Genomic DNA, 26,137 nt, shown 5'->3' with positions numbered 1-26,137 from the left:
AAGAAACAGGAAAAGTCTCAAATAAACAACCTAACCTCACACCTAAAGCAACTAGAGAAAGAAGAACAAACAAAACCCAAAGTCAGTAGAGGGAAAGAAATCATAAAGATCAGAGGAGAAATAGAGACGAAGAAAACAATAGCAAAGATAAATGAAACAACTGAGTGACTAACACTTCTCACTTCAAATGAAACTATAATCTGGTTCTTTGAGAAGAAAAAGAAAATGGATTACTCTTTATTCAGATTCATCAAGGAAAAAAGGGAGAGGACTCAAATCAATAAAATTAGAAATGAAAGAGAAGTTACAAGGGACACCACAGAAATACAAAGGATTGTAAGAGATGACCACAAGCAACTATTAGCCAGTAGAACGGACAACCTAAAAGAAATGGACAAATTCTTAGAAAGGTACAACCTTCCAGGACTGAACTAGGAAGAAATTAAAACATGACCAGACCAGTCACAAGTACTGAAACTGAAACTGTGATTAAAAATCTTTCAACAAACAAACTCCTGGACCACATGTCTTCACAGGCAAATTCTATTTAACATCTACCTTCCTGAAACTCTTACACAAAATTGTAGAGGGAAGAACACTCCCAAGCTCATTCTATGAAGCCATCATCACCCTGATATTAAAACCTGACAAAGATATCACAAAGAAAGAAAATTACAGGCCAGTATGACTGACGAGGGATTCCCTGGTGGCTCAGTTGGTAAAGAATCTGCCTACAATGTGGGAGACCTGGGTTTGATCCCTGGGTTGGGAAGATACCCTGGAGAAGGGAACGGCTACCCACTCTAGTATTCTGGCCTAGAGAATTCCATGGACTGTCCATGGAGTTGCAGAGTCGGACATGACTGAGCAACTTTCACGTCACTTCACTTCAGGACTGATGAACAAAGATGCAAAAATCCCCAAGAAAATACTGCTAAGTCACTTCAGTTGTGTCTGACTCTGTGCGACCCCAAAGACAGCAGCCCACCAGGCTCCCCCGTCCCTGGGATTCTCCAGGCAAGAACACTGGAGTGGGTTGCCATTTCCTTCTCCAATGCATAAAAGTGAAAAGTGAAAGTGAAGTTGCTCAGTTGTGTCCGACTCTTAGCGACCCCATGGACTGTAGCCCAACAGGCTCCTCCATTCATGGGATTTTCCAGGCGAGAGTACTGGAGTGGGGTGTCATTGCCTTCTCCGCGAGAAAATACTAGCACACTGAATCCAACAACCCATTAAAAGGATCATATGCCATGATCAAGTGGTATCTACCACAGGGATGCAAGGATTTTCCAAGGTCCACAAATCAATCAGTGTGACACACCACATCAACAAACTAAAAGGTAAAAACCATATCATCTCAATATACGCAGGAAATTGACAAAATGTGACAAAATTCAACATGCATTGATTAAAAAAACAAACAAAAAAAATCAATGCTCCAGAAATGGGCCATAGAGGGAAACTACCTCAACATAATAAAGGCCATATATGACAAACCCACAGTAAATATCATTCTCAAAGGTTAAAAATGGAAAGCATTTCCTCTAAGATCAGAACAAGACAAGGATGTCTACTCTTGGCAATATTTTTCAACATAGATTTAGAAGTTCTAGCCACAGCAATCAGAGAAGAAAGTGAAATAAAAGAAATCCAAATTGGAAAAGAAGTAAAACTGTCACGGTTTGCAGATGAGATACCACCACACAGAGAAAATCCTAAAGATGTCACCAGAAAACCACTAGAGTTCATCAGTGAATTTTGTGAAGCTTAAGGATACAAAGTTAACACAAAGTCATCTCTTGCACTCTTATATGCTAACAATGAAAGATCAGAAATAGAAATCAAGGAAATTATCCCATTATCATTGCACCAGAAAGAATAAAATGCTGAGGAATAAACGTACCTAAGGAAGCAAAGGACATGTATTCAGAAAATTAAAAGATGCTGATGAAAGAAATCAAAGATTACACAGATGGAGGAATATGGCATTCTTCCCAGAATTACTACAAAAAAATCTTATAATTTATATGGAAACACAAAAGATCCCGAATAGCCAAAACAATCGTAAGAAAGAAAAATGGGAGTTGGAAGAATCAGGCTCCATGGCTTTACACTATACTACATGGCTGCAGTAACCAGGACGGTTGGGTACTAGTGCAAACACAGAAATGGAGATCAGTGACACAGGACAGAAAGCCCAGAGATAAACCTAGGCACTTATGGGCACCTAATAATCTGTGACAAAGGAGACAAGAATATGCCATGGAGAAAAGATAGCCTCTTCAATAAGTGGTGCTGGGAAAACTGGACAGCCATATGTAAAAGAACGAAATTAGAACACCATCTAACACCATAACACAAAAATAAATTTAAAATGGATTAAAGAGCTGAATATAAGGTCAGAAACTATAAAATTCTTAGAGGAAAACAGGAAAAACACTCTTTGATATAAACTACAGCAAGATCTTTTTTGACCCATCTCCTAGAGTAACGATAATAAAAACAAAAAAAAACAAAAGGGACTTAATTAAAATTAGAAGCTTTTGTACAGCAAAGGGAACCATAAACAAGATGAAAAGACAGCTCTCAGAATGGAAGAAAATATTTGCAAATGAAGCACTGGACAAAGAATCAATCTCCAAAATATACAAACAGCTCATGGAGCTCAATTAAAAAAATTTTTTTAAATGGATGCAAGATTTAAACAGACATCTCTCCAAAAAAGACATTCAGATGGCCAAGAGGCACAGGAAACAATGTTCAACTTCACTAATTATCAGAGAAAGGCAAATCAAGATTACAAGGAGCTATCACCTTACACCAGTCAGAACGGTCATCATCAAAACGAACCTACAAACAGTACATGCTGGAGACGAGTGGAGAGAAGGGAGCCCTCCTGCACGACCGGTGGCAATGTGAACTGATACAGCCACTGTGGAGAACAGCATGGAGGGTCCTTAAAAACTAACAAAAGAACTACCATATGACCCAGCAAGGCCACTACTGGGCATATACCCTGAGAAAACTATAATTCAAAACGATGCACCCCAATGCTCACTGCAGCATTATTTTCAATAGCCAGGACATGGAAGCAACTTAAATGTCCAACAGCAGATGAAGGAAGATGTGGCATATATGAACAACAGAACATTATTCCGTCATAAAAAGGAAAGAAACTGGGTCATTTGTAGAGAGTAGATGGACCTAGAGTATGTCATACAGAGTGAAGTAAGTCAGAAAGAGAAAAACAAGTATCATATATTAATGCATATATGTGGTATCTAGAAACATGGTACAGATAAACCTAGCTCCAGGGCAAGAATACAGACACAGAGCTAGGGAACAGATGTGTGGACACAGTGGAGGAAGGGGATGGAGGGACAAATTGGGAGATTAGGACTGACACATGAACGCTACCATTTGTCAAACAGATAGCTAGTGGGAACCTGCTATAAAGTACAGGGGACCAAAGGCTGTAAGGAGGCTCACAGTATGAAATGAAAACTGGGTAGTGGCTGCAAAACAGGGCTGGGAATCTGAGGCTGAACTCTGCATTTCATTTTTATGTTAGTATTTCTGTGGGAGTTAGAGTGCCAAACTCTCTCCATATTCTTCAAATGTATTATGCTAAGTGTCAAGAAGGACCATATTACTGTTCAACATTAAGAGTACAACATACTAGGTTGATAAAATATGCCTTAAAAAGCAAAAGGATGGCTCAGAGCATTAAAAGCCCCGCTATTTCTGTAAAACTACAAAAGCAAAAGAATCAGAGCTACTTATCTTTTAATACTCTAATTAACAGATTTAATGAGCAATGTGATTTACTGGTATGTAAGTCAGGTATATGACTTAAAGAACCTACCAAACAACAACACATACACACACACAAATATCATGCTGTAATATGTAACCTGAACCAACAATAACAGAGTTTTACTTCAATGACTTTTTAGTGAAAATGTTTACACAAAAGCTTGTGATGATACCCACAGGGAGCATTTGAGCCAATCTATTCATTGCCAATAATTAAGAAAAAAAAATTTAACATTGGGATGTGAATTCTATTTTAACATTTTAATAAACATATTAATAACTAAGTTTTAAATGGAATTCAACTTTCCTACTTTCTAAATTCTCTGAACCCAAACCTCAAATTCTCCCAGAAATTGAACTGATTTTCCAACAGGTTTGATTTCCTGGTTTCAGGTGCTTTGTAGCTACCTAGTCACCCAGAATAAGAGTGGAGTCTGAATTACACTTATGAGCAACAGAAGACGGAGAAACACACGAGCTAACGTGGTAGGGTCAGCCCTCCTTCTGGCACTTCTCATCCATGGCCCTTGCCCAGAAGATCAGAGACATTCTTGTGAGTCCCCTCTGTGCCCCCTGTAGCACTACCCTCCTTCTTGGTCCTCCTTTGTTTCGAGATCCATCTTCAATTCCATCATCATCCACAAAGGTACCTAAGCTCCCTATTAAAAGTGATCATTTTCCTCTGAATTCCTATAACTTTAATTGTTCACTAGTCATTTCTTGCACCTAGCATTACTATTTCCTGACACTGAAGGGATTTTTTTTTCATGTATGCATCTTAATTCCCAATTAGAATGCAAACCGCTAGGTGGGAATGTAAATTAGTACAACCTTTCTGGAGGGCAAATGCTAACACCTTTTAAGAATGCACATCCAGCAATTTCTCTTCTAAGAATTTATCCCCAGGAAATAATTAGAGCTGTGTATAAAGATTTAGTTACAGGATATTTAAGCAAAGCTACTTGTAATTTCAGAAAGTCAGAAACCCATAGATGCAATCGTAAGATATTAATTTGTTAAGTAAATTATAAAATTAGAAATGAAATACTATGCAGCTATTTTTAAAATGTTGCAGGAATTTCTTTATTGATACTGAAAACAGCTACAAAACCAATACAGAATAAGTATCTATCTTTGTTTAAAAAGGCCGCACTTATGTTTGCACTAAATAAGATTTGGGAAGGTTTTTTAAAATATTCTTTTTTGCTGGTATATGTATCTCAGTTTTTCTGTAACAAGCCTGTATTACTCTTTGCAATTAAAAAAAAAGAATCAGATTTGAAAGGAAATGTAGTTCTGAGCAAAGAATAATTACAATTATTCTTTGTAATTCTATATAGTTCAAAGCATAAATAAGTGCGCTACAAAAGCTTCAACCTGGGTCTCTGGATCCACAGAAGTATGGGGAAAGGTAAGATTTCTTTTGTTGTGATAGATGGGTCATTTTCAGCATTTCAAAATGCCTGCAACTGTATGCCCTAGACCTAAGGTATACATTTTTTTGCTTTTGTCTGAAATAATAATAGCTGAGCTTTGTGAATACTTACAAGCTTGGGAGGACTGGAAACTATGCCTTTGTTAATAAAACAAATGTGAAACATTAACTTTTTGTTAACTTTCTTGAAAGACAAAAATTTTTCAAAACAGAGGGACCACAGGAGTTGAAATGAAAACATTGGAAGTCATTGTTCTAGACTTGAGAACTGTGCTCTACTGATTATACTTTTCAGATTTACATATTAAGCTTTATAAAAAAGCCATTTAATAATGATTTCCATGCCCACTATGCCCTAAAAAAAAAAGGAAAAGGTTAAAAACCAGTTTTCTTAAATCCAGGTTCTTGTTGAATTATCATACTTTAGATGGTTACTCCTTGGAAGAAAAGTTATGACCAACCTAGATAGCATATTAAAAAGCAGAGACGTTACTTTTGGCCAACAAAGGTTCGTCTAGTCAAGGCTATGGTCTTTCCTGTGGTCATGTATGGATGTGAGAGTTGGACTGTGAAGAAGGCTGAGCGCCAAAGAATTGATGCTTTTGAACTGTGGTGTTGGAGCAGACTCTTGAGAGTCCCTTGGACTGCAAGGAGATCCAACCAGTCCATTCTAAAGGAGATCAGCCCTGGGTGTTCTTCGGAAGGAATGATGCTAAAGCTGAAACTCCAGTACTTTGGCCACCTCATGCGAAGAGTTGACTCACTGGAAAAGACCCTGATGCTGGGAGGGATTGGGGGCAGGAGGTAGAGGGGACGACAGAGGATGAGATGGCTGGATGGCATCACTGACTCGATGGACGTGAGTTTGAGTGAACTCTGGGAGTTGGTGATGGACAGGGAGGCCTGGCATGCTGCAATTCATGGGGTTGCAAAGAGTCGTACACGACTGAGCAACTGAACTGAACTGAACTGAAACCTTTATGTCTCCCATGTAACAGTGCTCCCATTCCTGCCAACCCAACATATGCTTAAAAGAGGACTCTTTGTAAAGTACACCTTGGTTCTTGCAATTCTTCATAGACACTTCAGGGACTGCCTTCTTGTATTGCCTGCCTCTGTACCCTATTCTGCATTACCCTCTCTTTAATATACTCTGTTCCTCTGGACTACATTTTATTCCCTGAATATGTTCTAGGTTCTCAATTTCGTTTATCTCCATTTGGAATTACCTTTTCTGTTTTACAACTATTTGAATCCTCCTTATCAAAGCCCAGTTCCAATGCTACCTTTTCCTCAAAGATTCCCTTCACATAATTCCATTTTACATACTGTCTGTGCCTCTTTCATTGCACTCATTCTGAATAGTATTACAGTAAATTCTGTACAGATTTCTTCCTGTGTCTACTAAATTTTTAGGTTTTTGTAGTCTGGGGCTGTCTGTCTTCTTTATCTGTGAAGATGATTTGAATAAAGAAGTCATTCAGGGAGAGGAGGGAGACTCAAGAGGGGGATATATGGGTAATTATGACTGATTCATGTAGTTGGAGGGCAGAAACCAACACAACATTGTAAAGCAATTTTCCTCCAATTAATAAAAAGAAGTCATTCAATAAATGTCCACTCATCCGAAAGACAGAAATCATGACCTTTTTGAAGGTTCTTCAAGTCCTGAAAAGTATCATTACTGCAATGAAGAAGGCAGGCAAGGTTTCAACAAACTCTGCTTCTAATTCAAGTTGCAACAGTCACAGGGGAAAGCTTTATGCCTGGGAGAACTCTCACAGCACTCAGTCTGGTTTGTGGGTACACAGGCTCCAGTCTGCTGACTAACCCCTTGTTTTTAATAGCACAAGTTCCCAGTGTTCTAAATTTCAACTTTGCATATGCTTTTCAAAGTCATATAAACCATGTTTTCAAAATCCTACAGTCATGTTATGGCTAAATTCCGTAACTCACTATCTTCCACAGTGCTTTTGACTTATAAAATATTCATCTTTAGCCTAGAATTCCTTCCTAACCACCAGATCAGCATATTCAATTGGATCTTGGCTATCTATCTGTATTTTCAAAGGTGTGCAAACTCAACATGTCCCTAACTACTACCCGTTTCCCCCCCAATATATTCTTTCTCCTGTACTTTCCTTCCAAGCAAACAGTAATAACCCTACTAAAAGCCTAGAAGTCATCCTTTAACCACTTCTTCGCATCTTAAATTTAATTGATCATTTCTTCACTAATCTCTCTCAAATTCATCTAAGTCTTCCTAGCACCTCTGACACTATCTTAATTTGAAAGCTTTGCCCATATTTGTCATTCATTCTCCTCCTTCTCCTGACTCAACCCTGGGAAGCCTCCCAGACCATCCTAGTCTAGGTTAAGTGCCCTCTCTTAGGTGACCCCTAGGGCTATGCACTGCTCAGCTACACCCTAGGAAATGCTGCATTTAGACTGCTTCACCCATCAGATCTCAAGTTTCTTGAAGAAAAAAACTGTCTTATTCTTTGCAATCACATTCCCTAGTATCCAGAGACTCAATAAGTACTTCTTAAATAAATGATGAATAAACTCCCAAAGCTAAGCTTCTATACTGCTACATATCCAACCCACTCAATTACATAAAGTTAGGTAGAATGATCTCTAAAAATCACATTCTTAATTTCTGTGTCAGCCAGTATATAAGCGGACATTAAAATCTGGACTGTATTTTTTTTCAAGTAGCATATCATTAATTCCAAAGAAATCCAAAAGATCAAAGCTACAGTGAAAAGTAAAATGTTAACTGCATAAGGAAAATACTACTAGAAAGAAGAAGCATCCAAAAACTGCAGACTCAGAGTAAGGAATTAAATACTACATCAACATTAGAGAAGGAGTATAACTTGCCATTTTGATTCAATGAAAAAATAGTAATTTTTATTTTCTTTGAAAAAGACATGTAACTCCTCTGGGATGTATACATCTCATAATGTAAAGAATATATTTTTCTTCTAGCATGTTTAATGTTGAAATGACTGCTTTTTAAAATCAGTCACTTGACAGTTTTATAAAAAATCTGGTATGGAAAAAGTGGCTTTGGAGTCAGACTTGACTAAAATGCAACCAATGCCAAAACTTGGGAAAGCTGTTTAACTTCATGAAGTGTTAATTCCTAATTTGTAAAATGTGATTGATATCTATCTCATCAAAGATAATTGATAAATAAGGACTGGAATGCAAAAGCAGGAAGTCAAGAAACACCTGGAGTAATAGGCAAATTTGGCCTTGGAGTACAGAATGAAGCAAGGCAAAGGCTAATAGAGTTCTGCCAGGAGAACTCACTGGTCACAGCAAACACCCTCTTCCAACAAAACAAGAGAAGACTCTACACATGGACATCACCAGATGGTCAACACCGAAATCAGACTGATTATATTCTTTGCAGCCAAAGATGGAGAAGCTCTATACAGTCAGCAAAAACAAGACCGGGAGCTGACTGTGGCTTGAATCATGAACTCCTTATTGCCAAATTCAGACTGAAATTGAAGAAAGTGGAGAAAACCACTAGACCATTCAGGTATGACCTAAATCAAATCCCTTATGACTATACAGTGGAAGTGAGAAATAGATTTAAGGGACTAAATCTGATAGAGTGCCTGATGAACTATGGATGGAGGTTCGTGACATTGTACAGGAGACAGGAATCAAGACCATCCCCAAGAAAAAGAAATGCAAAAAAGCAAAATGGTTGGCTGAGGAGGCCTTACAAATAGCTGTGAAAAGAAGGGAAGTGAAAGGCAAAGGAGAAAAGGAAAGATATAAGCATCTGAATGCAGAGTTCCAAAGAATAGCAAGAAGAGATAAGAAAGCCTCCCTCAGCGATCAATGCAAAGAAATAGAGGAAAATAACAGAATGGGAAAGACTAGAGATCTCTTCAAGAAAATCAGAGATACCAAAGGAACATTTCATGCAAAGATGGGCTCTATAAAGGACAGAAATGGTATGGACCTAACAGAAGCAGAAGATATTAAGAAGAGGTGGCAAGAATACACAGAAAAACTGTACAAAAAAGATCTTCATGACCAAGATAATCACGATGGTGTGATCACTCACCTAGAGCCAGACATCCTAGAATATGAAGTCAAGTGGGCCTTAGGAAGCATCACTACAAACAAAGCTAGTGGAGGTGATGGAATTAGCTGAGCTATTTCAAATCCTGAAAGATGATGCTGTGAAAATGCTGCACTCAATATGCCAGCAAATTTGGAAAACTCAGCAGTGGCCACAGGACTGGAAAAGGTCAGTTTTCATTCCAATCCCAAAGAAAGCCAATGCCAAAGAATGCTCAAACTACCACACAATTGCACTCATCTCACACGCTAGTAAAGTAATGCTTAAAATTCTCCAAGCCAGGCTTCAGCAGTACGTGAACTGTGAACTTCCAGATGTTCAAGCTGGTTTTAGAAAAGGCAGAGGAACCAGAGATCAAATTGCCAACATCCGCTGGATCATCGAAAAAGCAAGAGAGTTCCAGAAAAACATCTATTTCTGCTTTATTGACTATGCCAAAGCTTTTGACTGTGTGGATCACAATCAACTGTGGAAAATTCTGAAAGAGATGGGAATACCAGAGCACCTGATCTGCCTCTTGAGAAATTTGTATGCAGGTCAGGAAGCAACAGTTAGAACTGGACGTGGAACAACAGACTGGTTCCGAATAGGAAAAGGAGTACGTCAAGGCTGTATATTGTCACCCTGCTTATTTAACTTATATGCAGAATACATTATGAGAAACTCTGGGCTGGAGGAAGCACAAGCTGGAATCAAGATTGCCGGGAGGAATATCAATAACCTCAGATATGCGACGACACCACCTTTACGGCAGAAAGTGAAAAAGAACTAAAGAGCCTCTTGATAAAAGTGAAAGAGGAGAGTGAAAAAGTTGACTTAAAACTCAACATTCAGAAAATTAAGACCATGGTAACCGGTCCCATCACTTCATGGCAAATAGATGGGGAAACAGTGGAAACAGTGCCTGACTTTATTTTTCTGGGCTCCAAAATCACTGCAAATGGTGATTGCAGCCATGAAATTAAAAGACTCTTTCTCCTTGGAAGGAAAGTTACGACCAACCTAGAGAGCCTATTGAAAAGCAGAGACATTACTTTGTCACAAAGGTCCGTCTAATCAAGGCTATGGTTTTTCCAGTGGTCATGTATGGATGTGAGAGTTGGACTATAAAGAAAGCTGAGCACTGAAGAATTGATGCTTTTGAACTGTGGTGTTGGAGAAGACTCTTGAGAGTCTCTTGGACTGCAAGGAGATCCAACCAGTCCATTCTGAAGGAGATCAGTCCTGGGTGTTTATTGGAGGGACTGATGTTGAAGCTGAAACTCCAATATTTTGGCCACCTCATGTGAAGAGTTGACTCACTGGAAAAGACCCTGATGCTGGTAAAGATTGAAGGCAGGAGGAGAAGGGGATGACAGAGGATGAGATGGCTGGATGGCATCACTGACTCGATGGACATGGGTTTGGGTGGACTTTGGGAGCTGATGATGGACAGGGAGGCCTGGTGTGCTGTGGTTCATGGGGTCGCAAAGAGTTGGATACGACTGAGCAACTGAAGTGAACTGAGCTGAAATGAACGCATAGTAAATGTGTTATAAATATTATAGTTTCTCCAACTATCTTCTCTTTTTTTTTAATTGAAGAACAGTTGATTTACAATATTATGTTAGTTTCAGGTGTACAACACAGTAATTCAGTACATAGCTTGTACTCCATTTAAACTTACTATAAAATAATGGCTATATTTCCGTGTGCTATATAAAATATCCTCGTTTCTTTTTTATATTATACCTGGTAGTTAGTATGTCTTAATCCCATACTCCTATCTTGACCTCCCCTCTTCCCATTGGTAATTACTAGTGGTAACCACTAGTTTGTTTTATTTATCTGTGAGTTTATTTCTGTTTTGCTATATACATTCATTTCTTTTTTAGACTCCTTATATAAATGATGACATATACAGTATCTGTCTTTCTCTGACTTATTTCACTAAGCATAATACTCTCTAGACAATGTCAAGGTCTACTGACATTATTGCAAATGGCAGTAACTCATTCATTTTTATGGCTAAGTAACATGTAACTGCTCAGTTCTGTTGACAACAGCAAAGGCTGTGGGGGACAGGGGCAAGGAATATATAAGAACTCCACTTTTCATTCAATTTCTACTGTAAAAACTAAGGTTGCTACAGAAATGATATGTACATAGTTAATAAGAAAAAGATTTGCATAGTTCAAAAGAGCTAATACACCATCAACACATTATACCCTAAATAGTTAAACATAAAAATACATTCAAGTTTTCTCCTCTTATCCTCAGTGAATGACATGCTGCTTTAACTAATAATCTACATCTTAGGTTATGAGTACCTAACTTAAGCCTTTCCGAGTCTTCCACTGGTGTGCTCAGTCCATCCTAACATCATCCTCCTGTCCTCGTAAACTTCATGCTAGCATACACCATTCTAATACGCTGCCACTCTGTGGACTAGAGTAGAAGCTGCTTCTCATCCTCATCACCCTCTATCAAACCAATTAGATTCACAGTCAGGACAGACACATGGTTGAAGGATGATGGAATGAAAAAAAGGAATCTCTGGCAGCCATATAATTATAGAGATGCTTTTAAGATAAATATTTAAATTTTAATAACTGTACAAGCAATTCATGGTTAGAATGTTAGGATGAATGATTTCCTCTTTCCTAAAGAGAAGGCTTTCAATAATTCTTCATGTTTCACTTCAGAGAGGTTATTCCTAACCACTTTATATAAAGCAAACTCTCCCAATTCCTCTCTCATTACCCTACATTTATCACTTTCATGGCCCTTATCACCATCTCTTCTCTTTACATTCACTCACTGGAATATAAGCTTTATGAGGACTGGGATCTAATATTTCTCTTGCTCTATGCCAAGTACTTAGTAAACTTTCAATATGTTTAATTCCTGAATAATGATAACACTAAGGAAGAAAAATAGACAAGTAAAGACATTTCCCACATTCCAATCTGGTAATACAGACTCTTCATCCATACACTGAATAGGATATTTTAATGACACCATTTTCATTATATCATGCAGCACTGGTCTGTAGGGTAGTTCTGTAGTGTTGTGAAAATAGGGTCTGCCACGTTGTGTTTATGGGGTGTAATGAATGATTTTTTTTTTTCTTAATCAAAGATTTTGATGAGGAGGAAAGCAGAAAGTTGATATCCCAGAAGATATCCTATTCTTAAATAAGTGCATACACTTATTTAAAAACTCCTGCCATAGTCTTGTTTTTAGTAGTTAAAAATGATTATATTAATGACTCTATTACATATCATACTCTGCTTTCTTCTTAGTTTATATCTTCCTGGTTTATATTCTTAGTTTATATTCTTACCTTGCAAGGTAAGAATTATCATCATTCAATTGATGAAGAAAACTGAAGGTCAGAGAGATTAAGTAAAATAACTTGGTATGGCCTACAACTTATAAAAGAAATGAACATTCAAACTTAGGTCGGTCTACCTGACTCCAGAAGTCGCAATTTTTCCATAGGGCAAAACAGCCTGCCTTTGTTCTAACATAGACTTAACTTCATAAAACTCGTACATCTCTGCATGTTGCTAAGTTTCGGATATGGAATGTACATCCATATTCCAAACTATATGCAGTGGTGCCCATGGGAAAGTCATTCCATTTCTTGGTTCATAGTGTTCATGCATGCGTGCTAAGTTGCTCGAGTTGTGTTCGACTCTTTGCAACCCACTGGACTGCAGCTTGCCTGGCTCCTCTTTTCATGGGATTCTCCAGGGGCAAGAATACTGGAGTGGGTTGCCATGCCCTCCTCCAGGGGATCTTCCCAACCCAGGGATTGAATCTGTGTCTCTTATGTCTTCTGCAGGCGGGTTCTTTACCACTAGAGCTACCCAGGAAGGCTGGTTCATAAAACCTCATGTAATTCGTATCTTAGACCTGCTCAAGCAACTATTTCCGTAATACAGATGCTTCTGAGGCCATTCTTTGAGGAACAGACATAGAGACATAGTTTAAATTCCCACGTATTTGGCAAAACTAATACAATTTTGTAAAGTTTAAAAATAAAATAAAATTTAAAAAAGTAAAACAAAACAACAACAACAAAAAACCAGAAGGAAGGAGTTTGATTCATTGATATAATACTTTTTCATGTAGAGGAAACTACATGTCTTATTTGACTTGATTTTAAAAAATTCTCCCTCTGGCCCTTAGGAAGCTTTAGTCAATAGTTTTAACAGATGTAGAAAGGGATGGGACATTCCAACAAGAAGAATGTAATCATCAGTACTTGCCATGAATAGAAAGTCTGCTGCTGCTGCTGCTGCTGCTAAGTCGTTTCAGTCGTGTCCGACTTTGTGCGACCCCAGAGACGGCGGCCCTCCAGGCGCCCCCGTCCCTGGGATTCTCCAGGCAAGAACACTGGAGTGCTTTGCCATTTCCTTCTCCAATGCATGAAAGTGAAAAGTCAAAGTGAAGTCGGTCAGTCGTGTCCGACTCTTAGCGACCCCATGGACTGCAGCCTACCAGGCTGCTCCATCCATGGGATTTTCCAGGCAAGAGTACTGGACTGGGGTGCCATTGCCTTCTCTGATAGAAAGTCTACTAACTGTTAAATAGTTTACTTTAAATAAGTGATGTGAGCATACTTTAAATAAATGATGTGTAAGTAAACTCGAATACAAGAGATGAGAACATTCTCTGTAATCTGGAAACCACACTCCCTGGCCTACAGGGCCTGAACTTGGAACTGCTACTCCAAGCCTCAAGAACATTCCAAGTGCTGTCTGATATGACTGTGGCCAAGACATCAAAGAAGGAAAGATTTGTTGGGAAAACCTTTCAGCTTCTTCCCTGGTTTTACAGAAACACAATATAATCCCTACACTTCCAAGGACACTGGGACAAACGGTTCCAATAATTAAGCTACAAAATGGTAACCATAATCACTTGGGAATCTGAAAGCCTGACACTGGAAGAGATTGTGCCGCCAGAAAGCATCATGATGCCGAATGTTAGCGCTCCTAACTTCTGTGGCAGCTGTATTTGTTCATGTACAATTAGGGCTGTGCAAGTTGGTATGTGTTGGTATCATAAAATGGAGGATCAACATTGCCATACATGCCTATTTAGATATCAGACAAAAGCCAGGATAAGTGGCTGCTGGAAGAAAGCACACTCCTTCTACTACAGTCTCTGTACAGCTTTTCAACCTCGTACTTTTCTTCTCTTTTTTTGGAATGCACACAAGAAATTAGGTGAAACTGCATACTGATCTAGCTGCAAGGAAGCTGAGGACAGGGAGAATTCACTCACACAGAAACCCGTGGGTGTCCTTTTACAACATGCTGCCAAATAGTGTGTGGAAAGCTACCAGAGTTCAGCATCTGAATGTTCACTTACTCTTATTTATATAAAACTCTCCTTCTTGCATTCATATCAGTAAATGTAGCTTGGACTTCTTCTTTTTTTTTTTTTATATTTTATTTTATTTTTAAACTTTACATAATTGTATTAGTTTTGCCAAATATCAAAATGAATCCACCACAGGTATACATGTGTTCCCCATCCTGAACCCTCCTCCCTCCTCCCTCCCCATTCCATCCCTCTGGGTCGACTTCTTCTTAAAGAATTTTAAGCTAATAATAAATGACCTTGGGACCATTAAAAAATTCTCAGAAATCTTTATACCTATCTTTAAATATTGGCACTCTGGTATTCAAATATGTAGTGCCAGACTTTTCCTCTTATCATAAATTTTCATTTACAAGGCCATGGCAACAATCCTAATGAAGATTAATTACTTCAGTACATTCCATAAAATCTGCTCAGCTTCCTTCTGATGGGGAAGGCTACCGCATATAGAAATGGAACTGAAAATGTATCATGTCCTTAAGATGTCTCTTTTCTAGCTGCTTGGTACTAGAAACAGATTTGCAAAAACAATTTAGTCAAAGAAAATATTGATTGGCTCAGCATTCACTACAAATATAACTGCAAGAGCAGAAGATAACCTCTTAGATCAGAATTCTAATAATCAGAAAAGGTTGGGGATTGTGAGAGGGCAACAGCAGGCAGGGGATTGCAATCACATGTACATGTTTCCTTCTGAAAAACACACAACATCATTTGAGATGGGCAAAAAGTTTGGCTCCCCCATCTCACAATAAACATGTTTAAGATTCCCCTGAAGTTCATCCATCAAGTCCAGGTTAAGAAGCTCTGCTCTGTTGGGATTTAGAAGACATACATAATGATTTCTCTTCTTCCAGATTAAAAAGTTTCAATATTCACAAGAGTTCAGTTTATATTATGGATTTATCTTGCTACTAATCTGTATGTACAACATTTCTGCTCCCCAAAAGCACATTAGCTTTTCTCCTCAAACTACTTTCACTGATTAGTTTTTAATATTCATGATCATCATCTACCCAATCATGTCCCCAGTGTTCTAACTATCTGGCGAAATTAAGTTTTACACTTTCATCTTACTCTTCATTAGTCCTTCAAATGATTTTAAGAGAGAGAAAACCCAATGTTCAACAAAGTTATCCATTAAAGAATTACTTACAATAGCAAAAACAAAACAAAACCAAATAACAAAAATCAAAAAAGTAAAAATGGATACAACCTAAAATTCTAAAAGAGGAATGGATAAGGAAAATGATGTAATATAGTCATTGACATTAATGTATTCTACATGAAGCACTGTGAAATGAAAAAAAGGGTGACATCACTCTCAAGGATGGTCCTAAGAAAGTGTCATTTTCAACAGTCTTTTCAGTGAAAGCAAAGTTGCCATGCAACAACATCAGGGTAGAAATCAAGAGAACCCTTAGAGGTGTTTCATCACCCTTAAGATATGATTCATTCTGGTCTCATGGCATCCTCAGCCATTCATCCAACTTCTTAGAGATCCTGCACTTCTGAAACATGGCAAACCTACCACTGCCATTGAGTAACAGTTGTTCAATGGTGGCTAAATGACAGAGAAGTAGAACACATAGGGTAAAACCTGAGAGTTTTATTTAGTGCACTGTTTCTAGCTTTGGGCTGCCCTGGTGGCTTAGCTGGTAAAGAATCCGCTTGCAATGGGGGAGACCTGGGTTCAACCACTGGGTTGGGAAGATCCCCTGGAGAAGGGAATGGCTACCCACTCCAGTATTCTGGTCTGGAGAATTTCATGGACTGTATAGTCCATGGGGTAACAAAGAGTTAGACACAGCTGAGCGACTTTCATTTTCATGCTTCTGCTCAATAATGTAGGAACAAGTAAGGTCAAACTGGGAGCTTCTTAAATACTGTATTTCTTAAAATATGTCTTCCCTTTCCCAACTCTAATCCAAGAAAATAATACCTTCCCTTCCTCAGTGGGTAGCAACCTTTCCCTTAAGAGTCTGAAGACAAAAGAATACTGCCTTCTCACCCGCTACACCCTGCCTACTCCCTGCCTCCCTGCTATCCCAACAATCTGCCTTGGAAGTTTCTCCATTTATGCTTTACATCACAACAGGATATGTTTTTGTTTCAGGGCAGTGGCAAAAGGGAGAAAGACAAAAGGAATAAAATTTAAAGAAAGTCAAGTAAATTAACTCATCATTCATAACTCACTAAGTTATGATAAAAGCTCTATGAAATCTGATAGGTCATGAACTTTGTATTTCACAAAGAAGAGATAACTGAGATTTTCTCTTGAAAGTTGCTAGGCATATTGGGATCAGGGATATACCTCCTCAAGTTAAAAAGAATAAAAGGAAAGAATGGCAGTCACATAATAAAGTCATTAATAATATCATTAAACTGAGCCAACTTCTTTCCATATCTACCACCCACATCTAGATTCACCAGTGAATAGTGGTTCAAGTAAGTGAAAACTATTGCCAATCCTATTTAACAATAACCTAGACTCTGAGTAAGAAAAAAAATCCCTTCAAAAATCATCCCCTATATTTAGCACTTATGATTCCACCAATTTATATAAAATGCATAATGTGCAACACCCAGCCCCAACTAAAACCAGTTAAGAAAGGAAAATGCCTTCTGGGAATTTTCCTTCTCCCCAAATTTATCTTTGATGTATACATATTTCTTTTCCAGGTAAAAAAGTCTCCCACATATAAAGAAAGCTGACTGTAAAGTCTTGGAAGGGTATTTGCTGGGCAAAATTTATTCAAGAGTTATTACAGAACAACACTAAGAGAAACTGTACAGATTAAAGTAGTGCATCTCCTTCACGTAAGAGATGACTTTTAAAGATGGGCAAGTTCACTCAGAAACAGAAAACTAGCATAAAACAGATTTTTAATACAAAACAAAACCCCCAACCAATGGAAAAAAAAAAAAAAGACAAAAATCCTTGATCAGCCTTTTGATTTAGAGCTGTGCCAGACTAAGCAAAAAGAATAGCTAATTATATTAGATGTGAAAATTTACCTTGTACAAGAAAAGGTATCAATCCATATAAAGGTTTTTATGTCTAAATTATGCCAACAGTCTCACTACAAATTACACATGTGTGAGATCTTAGACCACCTAAAATAATCTACCAAATACCCTACCACATAACAATATAAAGCAATCTGCCTTAGCCAGAGACTGTGGTCTGTGAAGAAAACATTGACACAATGCAGTCTAATACAAACTTTTTCACTTTCCCTTTTTTGTTTGAAAAACATTAAGATTATAAATATTAAAACTTAATTTGACTGGATAATGAATATCTGGAACATCCAGCTGCTTCTTTTCCTTAGTATTCAATACTTTACAAATTTTCATATCATTAGCAATCCACATGAAGATGGCCATAAACCAAACATGATGAATGCTACAAGATATATAAAAATTAATCTTACATGTTCAGAACCAAATTTCTCTCAGCTTGTGAGGCACAGCTAAAAGGAACACGTTTATTAACAGAAGAATTTAACTGGAATATGGTTAAAGTTACTTGTCTCACTTCAAAGGCCATTCGGTTCAGTCGCTCAGTCGTGTGCAGCTCTTTGCGACCCCATGGACTGCAGCACGCCAGGCCTCCCTGTCCATCACCAATTCCTGGAGTATACCCAAACTCATGTCCATTAAGTCAGTGATGCCATCCAACCATCTCACCCTCTGTCGTTCCCTTCTCCTCTTGCTCTCAATCTTACCCCGCATCAGGGTCTTTTCAAAAGAGTCAGCTCTTTGTATCAGGTGGCCAAAGTACTGGAGTTTCAGCTTCAACATCAGTCCTTCCAATGAACACCTAGGACTGATCTCCTTTAGGATGGACTGGTTGGATCTCCTTGCAGTCCAAGAGACTCTCAAGAGTCTTCTCCAACACCACAGTTCAAAAGTATTAATTCTTCTGTGCTCAGCTTTCTTTATAAGGCAATTTACCCTTCTCCCTGCTCTCTTATAACAAACTCAATTCAGGTTTAGCTGAGCCATCACGCCCTTCAGGAAGCTATTTCTAGTTTGCCAAGCCCAAGACTTAGGCACATCATTTTCAGGCTTACCTACTCCTCTCCCCATCACCTCTGCCAGTGCACAAATCACAGTACTTAACCAACATGCTGGTTTGTAATTGCTTGCTTATCCATCTGTAACCTTCACTGAACTAAAAGCTCTGTCAAAGCTCGGAAGGTATTTTTCTTGCTTAATGTTTTATTCTCTGTACCTGCACTATGCCTGGCACAGGATAGGTACAAAAAAAATTCTCAGTTGAAAGAATGGATGGAGGAAATGTGACAAGAAGCCAGAGATTACAGATCAAGGAGATATTTTTAATTCTTAAGCAATCAGGATGTGATTTAAATAAAGCAAAAAGTTCTTTCTGCAGCTCTTAGCATCACATATAGAAGCTTGTCAAAATGTTTATTATGAAAGCAGTATAACTCTACTCTATGGACTATTTTGAAGATAAAAAAATGAAAAATCATTTATAAGTACAAAGATAATTGCATGCAATATTTGAGGTCTTATGTCCTCAAAAAGTATAAAAAATCTGTATCAAAACTCACTGGAGAATTGAAAGAGACACGTGTACCCCAATGTTCATCGCAGCACTGTTTATAATAGCCAGGACATGGAAGCAACCTAGATGTCCATCAGCAGATGAATGGATAAGAAAGCTGTGGTACATATACACAATGGAGTATTACTCAGCCATTAAAAAGAATACATTTGAATCAGTTCTAATGAGGTGGATGAAACTGGAGCCTATTATACAGAGTGAAGTAAGCCAGAAAGAAAAACACCAATACAGCATACTAACGCATATATATGGAACTTAGAAAGATGGTAACGACAACCCTGTATGCGAGGAGACAGCAAAAGAGACACAGATATAGAATAGTCTTTTGGACTCTGGCGGGGGGGGGGTGGGGATGATTTGGGAGAATGGCATTGAAGCATGTATAATATCATATAAGAAACGAATCGCCAGTCCAGGTTCGATGCAGGATACAGGAAGCTTGGGGCTGGTGCACTGGGATGACCCAGAGGGATGGTATGGGGAGGGAGGTTCAGGTTGGGGAACACGTGTACACCCGTGGCGGATGTATGTTGATGTATGGCAAAACCAATTAAATATTGTAAAGTTAAAAAAAAAAAAAACTCACTGGAAATAAGAATACATGATTCCATGTAATTCCCAGAAGACCAGTGAATTCTCTGATGTCACAAAGTCCACAGCAACAAAGAGTCAGGTTTTCTACCAAATTGTTCTATTTTTAATAACAGTAACAACAAGAAATCCTAACATTTTATACTAATTCTACCTATGCTAATTCTATAGAAGGAATCAGAAATGAAAGCCACCGAGTAAAACACAGCCTGGACCAATTGTAAGATGGAAGAAGATAAGAAAAGAAATCAGAGAACATCAAAACAAGCTCTCTCTTCCTTACCTAGTTTTAAAAACAGCACACAAAAGTTCAGAGCTGCCAATGGAGTTCAGGCATCTGCTACTGACTAGCCAGCTGACATTCTTCTATACAATGGGTAGGTTACCCACTCCCTATATTTCATAGCTCTGTTTCTGTGGATAAATGGAGCTATTAACAGCAGCATTTATTTTTAAAATCCCTTAAAAGGAACTAAGGGTCATATAATTGACCATACTAATAAGCAAGACACCTTTTTGTCATGCGAATTTAAAGGAGTTGATTCATATATCAGAATCTCTTTTGAATTTCAGTGATAGAAATGACAATTCTGATAATTCTAGAGAGGGTTAAGGAGGGTTTAAATTCTACTGGGGCTAAATACCAAGCTGAGAAGGACAGATGTACAGACTCTTTAAAATTCTATGAGAACTTCCTGAAGAGGAATTATTGATCCCAAGGTCAGTTGTCCTCCACTAAATGTGGCTCTCCTTTGCCTGTTTCCTACAAGTGTCTTTCCAAGTAGAGAGACCAAATCGTTACTTGAGCTGAATATCTATGGGTGTCACCAAAGTGAAGGTAAAAGAAATACACAAAGGGAACTTTCAAAGAAATTAGCTTGTACTATTTAGTTTGGGACTAAAAGCCACTTTCTAACTGGTATATCCAGCCCCATACAAACTCGTATCTGAAAATGATAATTAATATCCAGAGAACAGTGGCAGTGAGGGTGACCAAGAGGCGGAAACACTAGCTGTTGCTGCAATTATTGAGTAGAAGCTAGAAACTGTGAACCAAATAAACCCGGTGAACAAGCCAGGAGGATCGTCTAAAGCTAATGTCACAAAATCTTAGCATTTAGTCATGTTCATCAGAGGCAAAGAAACAAAGATATAGCAAAACTGAACAATACAAGGAGATTGTATTGGTGCTATCATTACGCACAGCAGAAGCAATTACTACTGTCAAAATTCTAGTGCAGTGTGAATTTACTTGTGAATACCTTCTCTTATTTAAAACAATGTGGTTCTAGTTTACATGTATCTTTATTCATTGCCACTAAAGTAATTTCAAGAGAGAAGAGAAAATGAGAGTGTAAGTTTCCCATGCAGACTATTACTTGCAAATTACCCTAAACCTTACCCTCTAGACCAGGAATGGAAAACAGGTTTTATCTTGTATACTGATCCCAAATGATTGATGGCCCAGTCTGAGGAGGGCTGCTAGGGCTAAATGGACAGAATACAAAGCCTACCTTGGATGAGGGATTGGGCAATTAAGGCACTAGTGATACATTCTGCCATCCTGGGGTTTAGTCCAGTGGTTGTCCAACTGTGAGAGAATTTCCTCCCCAAAGGATATCTGGCAATGTCTGAAAATAATTCTTATCTCAACTGAGGAGGTGCTAGTGGTAGAGGATGATGCTAAACAGTCTACAGCCACCCCAAACCCCTCAAAACAAAGAATCGTCTGGGCCACAATATCAGTAGTGCTGAGGCTGGAAAACCATGGTCCAGTCAAATCTATCCTATTAGTCCATGGATCAGATCTTCAGTCAAATAACACTACATTTGTCTCGATATAGTTTTCCTGAGCTATCTCTCCTAATGCCTGAGTAATTCTATGTAAGCTGATTGGAGTCTTAGAACCAAGGAATCAATTTGATTCAGGCAGATTACACTGATCTGTCCTTAACTTGTACTGTGATCACAGACAAATTATTTTATCCTTTGAAAGCTCGTTTTTTTCATCTGAGAGGAGGAGGTTGGACTAGACAATTACTGTGCTCATACAAAAGATGAAACTTCTAGGAAGCCCCTAAATGCACTAATGGAATAAAGGCTTTGTTGATATTCTTTTCAACAAAAGACAATTTCTCTTTGGCTTAAAACCAAAGTTTTTCAATTCCTTTCAATCTCTGCTAGTGTAGTTTCCAGTTATGCCTGCACTTAAAACTATTTTAATTTTTACATAATGCTTAAATATTTCTGATCTGGGGCTTTCCTGGTGGTGCAGTGGTAAAGAATCCACCTGCCAATGCAGGAGACATGAGTTTGATCCCTGATCCAGACAATCCTACACACCATGAACCAACTAAACCTGTGTACCACAACTAGTTTTCTAAAGCCCAGGAACCACACTGTTGAATCCTGTGCACCCTAGAGCTTGTGCTCCACAACAACAGAAGCCACCGCAGTGAGAAACCCGTCCACTGCAAAGAAGACTAGTGAAGACTGAGCACAGCCAAAACGAAACACATGAAATAATAAAAAAAAAATTTCCCATCTAAACCCTTGCCACTGAATTAGATGCTTTGGCATCTCTCAAGGTATTCCTACTGTCTTGTCCATCACCATTACACTATCTGAACCTGGCTTCTTCCAGTTCTCCAACAACATATTCTGTCATTTCTTGTCTCATTTAAGCTATTAGGATCAGTTGTATAGTTGCTTACCATTATACTTCTCTCTTTTACTCTATAAATCTCCTTCCTCAATTAATTAATCAATGCAACTATTTCAGGGCCTTTCTCTGTGCCTATTACATTAATGTTGGAGAGATGAGTAGAGGCTGGAGCTGAATGTGCTGATATAAAAAGAGTTTCTGGCTACAAAGCATTTACAGGCTAATTAAAAGGACGAAACGTGAAACTAAGAGAAGAAGTCATATTAACTAGGAGGTAGCAGAGAAATGTCACTGAGAGGGTAAGAAACGCCAAAAGAATGAAACGAAATGTCTGCTGTCTGAAGATTAGGGACAACTCAGAAGCTACCAAAAATGTTAGAAAAAAAATCCTTACAAATCAGATACAGAAGGACTGCTGTCATCTTACCAATGACTTCAAAAGTTGGCCCTATGCTTTCAAGTTATGTTAGCGAGATATGGAAAACATGGCCAAATAACAAACTGTAAGAACCAATTAAATTTCCCTTCAGAGAGAAAAATTACACAGAGCATTTGGAAGTTACTGATATAAAGTCATGTGTGTTAAAACCCCACCTATCGAAATGGAGATCCCAGAAATCACTCTGAAAGAAGGGCATTTATATAAGAATAAAAAGGGCAACAAATTTAACCATACTGATAGCTCATCAAAGTCTGGACATGTGCACCAAGAAACTCTGAAGCAGAATACAGGTATTTACTCTTAGAGGTCAATTTCTAAAGATTAACATTATGCTCTGGACCTAAACTATTTAACCCTTATCATTTACATATTTTTTCTAAATCCTAACAAACTGTTTTCACCTGTGATGCTTCTTGGGTTAGGAGCGCTACTATATCCATAACCGAGTTGTCCAACAGTAAAAATCTCAAGTTTCTGGCATCACATGGGAAGACTGCGTTTTGGATGGGTCATTTTCACTATTATAAAATAATTCTATGTCTAGATCAGCAGAAGATTAAAATAAAGAGTAAATGAAATGATCTCGCCATATCATTTCTCTAAGGGGGATAATCTTTTTTGAGACCTCTTCATAATGCTTAAAGCCAGATTATACAGCTCTCTGGGGCCTATTTTTTTTCAACTCCAAACTTTTCAGGCTAGCACTTGAGGGGTTCCAACCAGTCTCCTCTCCCCTTCAATCACATTAACTTCATCCAGCATTAGCATCCTCCTTGTGCCTCAATAGGCTCATTGATTTAGAATGTCCATGCAGCTCAATATTCTCAACTTTTAAATCAACAGAATTTCAATATAACCTAATACATCGTACTCTGAAAACAAGTGCTGAGCAGGTCATTCAGTTCATTACATTTCTGCTTTTGGCATGGCAACAAATAAGTCCACATTTGAGACAGGGCTGTTTACATATGAGTTGTCCATTATTTCATGTGTTTCTTACTTTTATATCAAAGAATGTGATTTAAAAATTCAGAGATAATTTTTAACAATAATCTCATCAGTAAATCAAAATAAAATCTTATCTGTTTGCAATAAATATATCCTAGTGGATCAAATACTTAAGCATAAAGATTCAAAAACAGAGAGAAGAAAAGAATAGACCAAGAAAAAGATACAACTCTTTATCACCCATATATCTGTTAAACAGGTATGAACAGTAGAAGGGCCTCTAAAACAATGAGAAGAGCATGAGATGTTTGTCTCCACATATCTTTTGAATTTATTAAAAGGAGAAGATTCCTAGTCTTAATATTACCAACAGTAAAAACATACCTGATTTTATTTTCCATATCTTCACTATCTGACTCTTCAGAGCTTCTGTACTTATCTGGATCTGGAAGTGTGCTTGGATCAAATCCATCATCATCATCATTGCTCCAATCCAGAAAGGCTTCCTCTTCATCTCTAGCCTAAGAAAACACAAGGAAAACTGTGGTTTAAGAAAACAGCTGATAAATAATCAGGTCTTATTTCTAGCCCCAAATAAATACTGCTAATTGAGATCCTCAAATTAGAAGTCTTCTATTCTAGTGAAGGCCTCTATGTGACTTTCAGAACCATAATCATTTGCACTGAGGGGAAAAAACCACATCATTTCAAAAGTAAAACAAAATATGGTTCAAAAAGTAAATCATTATTAAGTCCCTTATATGCAATATAGGAAAAATTTGACAGTTTAATTACTTCCAAGTTACTCAACTATCAAGGAAATAAAAGTATAAAATAAATCTGTTTTAGTGCTCCTGTTCACTATGCAAATTTCAAGGCTACCAAAAATATTAGGTAAAGATATAAAAAGCCAAATGAGAGCATACAGGAACATTTGCCTGATAATTTTATAACCACAGTAAGCCTTAAAATGACAATCAAATCTTTACAAACTCATTAATAGTAAGGGACCTTCTAAATTCAAAGTAAGTATACAAAGTCACTAAGAACGATGAAAAAAAAATAGGATGAATACCAAGATACAGAAAGTTGAAACTATCCAGTTTCATAGTTTCATGTAAGTAGGTAGGTAGGTAGGTAGGCTTTTTTTACTTTGTTCTGCAATGGTTTATTTTTGTCAAAGACCAAAGTAATGCAAAATTAAAATAAATTTACTACACATTTTATGTAATGAACATCCCTTATAATAAATTTATCTTTGGCAAATTGGTTTTGTCACCTGGTAGATAAGAAATCAAACATTGTCACGTGCATTTAACAGATTATAAGCAGTAAGCAGGACTAAAAAACAATTCTGGATGAATCTCTCTTACTGGGTACACTTTATAAATTTTCTTTACACCATATGATTCAATGATTCTTTGATTTCAAATGTTTACTGTTCTTTCCCAGAAACTGAATAACAACTCAGAATATCACGGCTATTGACTGTGTAGGCCTCTACTGAAGCCTGAAGTCTGCTAACACTTTTTGAACAGCTTTCCCTTGATAACCTCTAAACATAACAAAAGGAGGTAGAAGTAAAGAAAATAAGGATTAGTCACACTGTAAAAGTCCCTTATTGCTTTCCTGGTAAAATTCCCTGCTAAAAATAAAGGGTCTGGAAACAAGTATCAGAAGGGAAAAAGAAAAGGCTGCCCTCAGAGGCAGTAAGCAGCACACTCAACAACATATTACTATATGGTCCACTTGAAAATAATCAAGGATATCAACAAAAACTGAATGTCATCATGTACTGAAGAACACTAATCTCCCAAGTTACAAGATATTCCAATTTTCCAGTCTGATGCTCTCAAAGGAATCTGCTATCTAAAAGGTGCAGACAGAGAATTACCAAAGTATTCTGTTGGCCAAAAAATTGGTTTGGGTTTTCTGAACAAACTATTTGGTCAACCCAATAAATCTTAAGCTTTTTTGGTCCAAAGAGCTTGTGTTAATGTTGATTATATCTTATATCATTTACTGTATTAGAAGTTTACACTCAGAATTTTAAAAACTTCATTAATTTAAAAGCAATAATAATAAACTCTGTATCACTATATATTAACATATGTTAACATAGTGTTTTATGAAAATAGCTACAAATTCAAAAACAAAAG

The 26,137-nt window shown here is 37.7% G+C and overlaps 1 protein-coding gene across 1 annotated transcript in view; it reads right to left on the bottom strand.

The window, feature by feature from the left end:
- DDX10 (DEAD-box helicase 10) overlaps positions 1–26,137 on the bottom strand; it is a 303,633-nt gene that overhangs the window by 7,551 nt on the left and 269,945 nt on the right. Inside the window, exon 17 of the mRNA XM_055547820.1 lies at positions 24,363–24,499. Within this exon, the coding sequence (XP_055403795.1) occupies positions 24,363–24,499 (137 nt within the window). The remainder of the gene's footprint in view (positions 1–24,362; positions 24,500–26,137) is intronic.

This window comes from Bubalus kerabau, chromosome 15 (genome assembly GCF_029407905.1).
Source record: "Bubalus kerabau isolate K-KA32 ecotype Philippines breed swamp buffalo chromosome 15, PCC_UOA_SB_1v2, whole genome shotgun sequence".
Classification (NCBI taxonomy): Eukaryota; Metazoa; Chordata; class Mammalia; order Artiodactyla; family Bovidae; genus Bubalus; species Bubalus kerabau.
The sequence above is the reverse complement of the archived record's forward strand: the minus strand, read 5'-3'. Positions and strand labels throughout refer to the sequence as shown.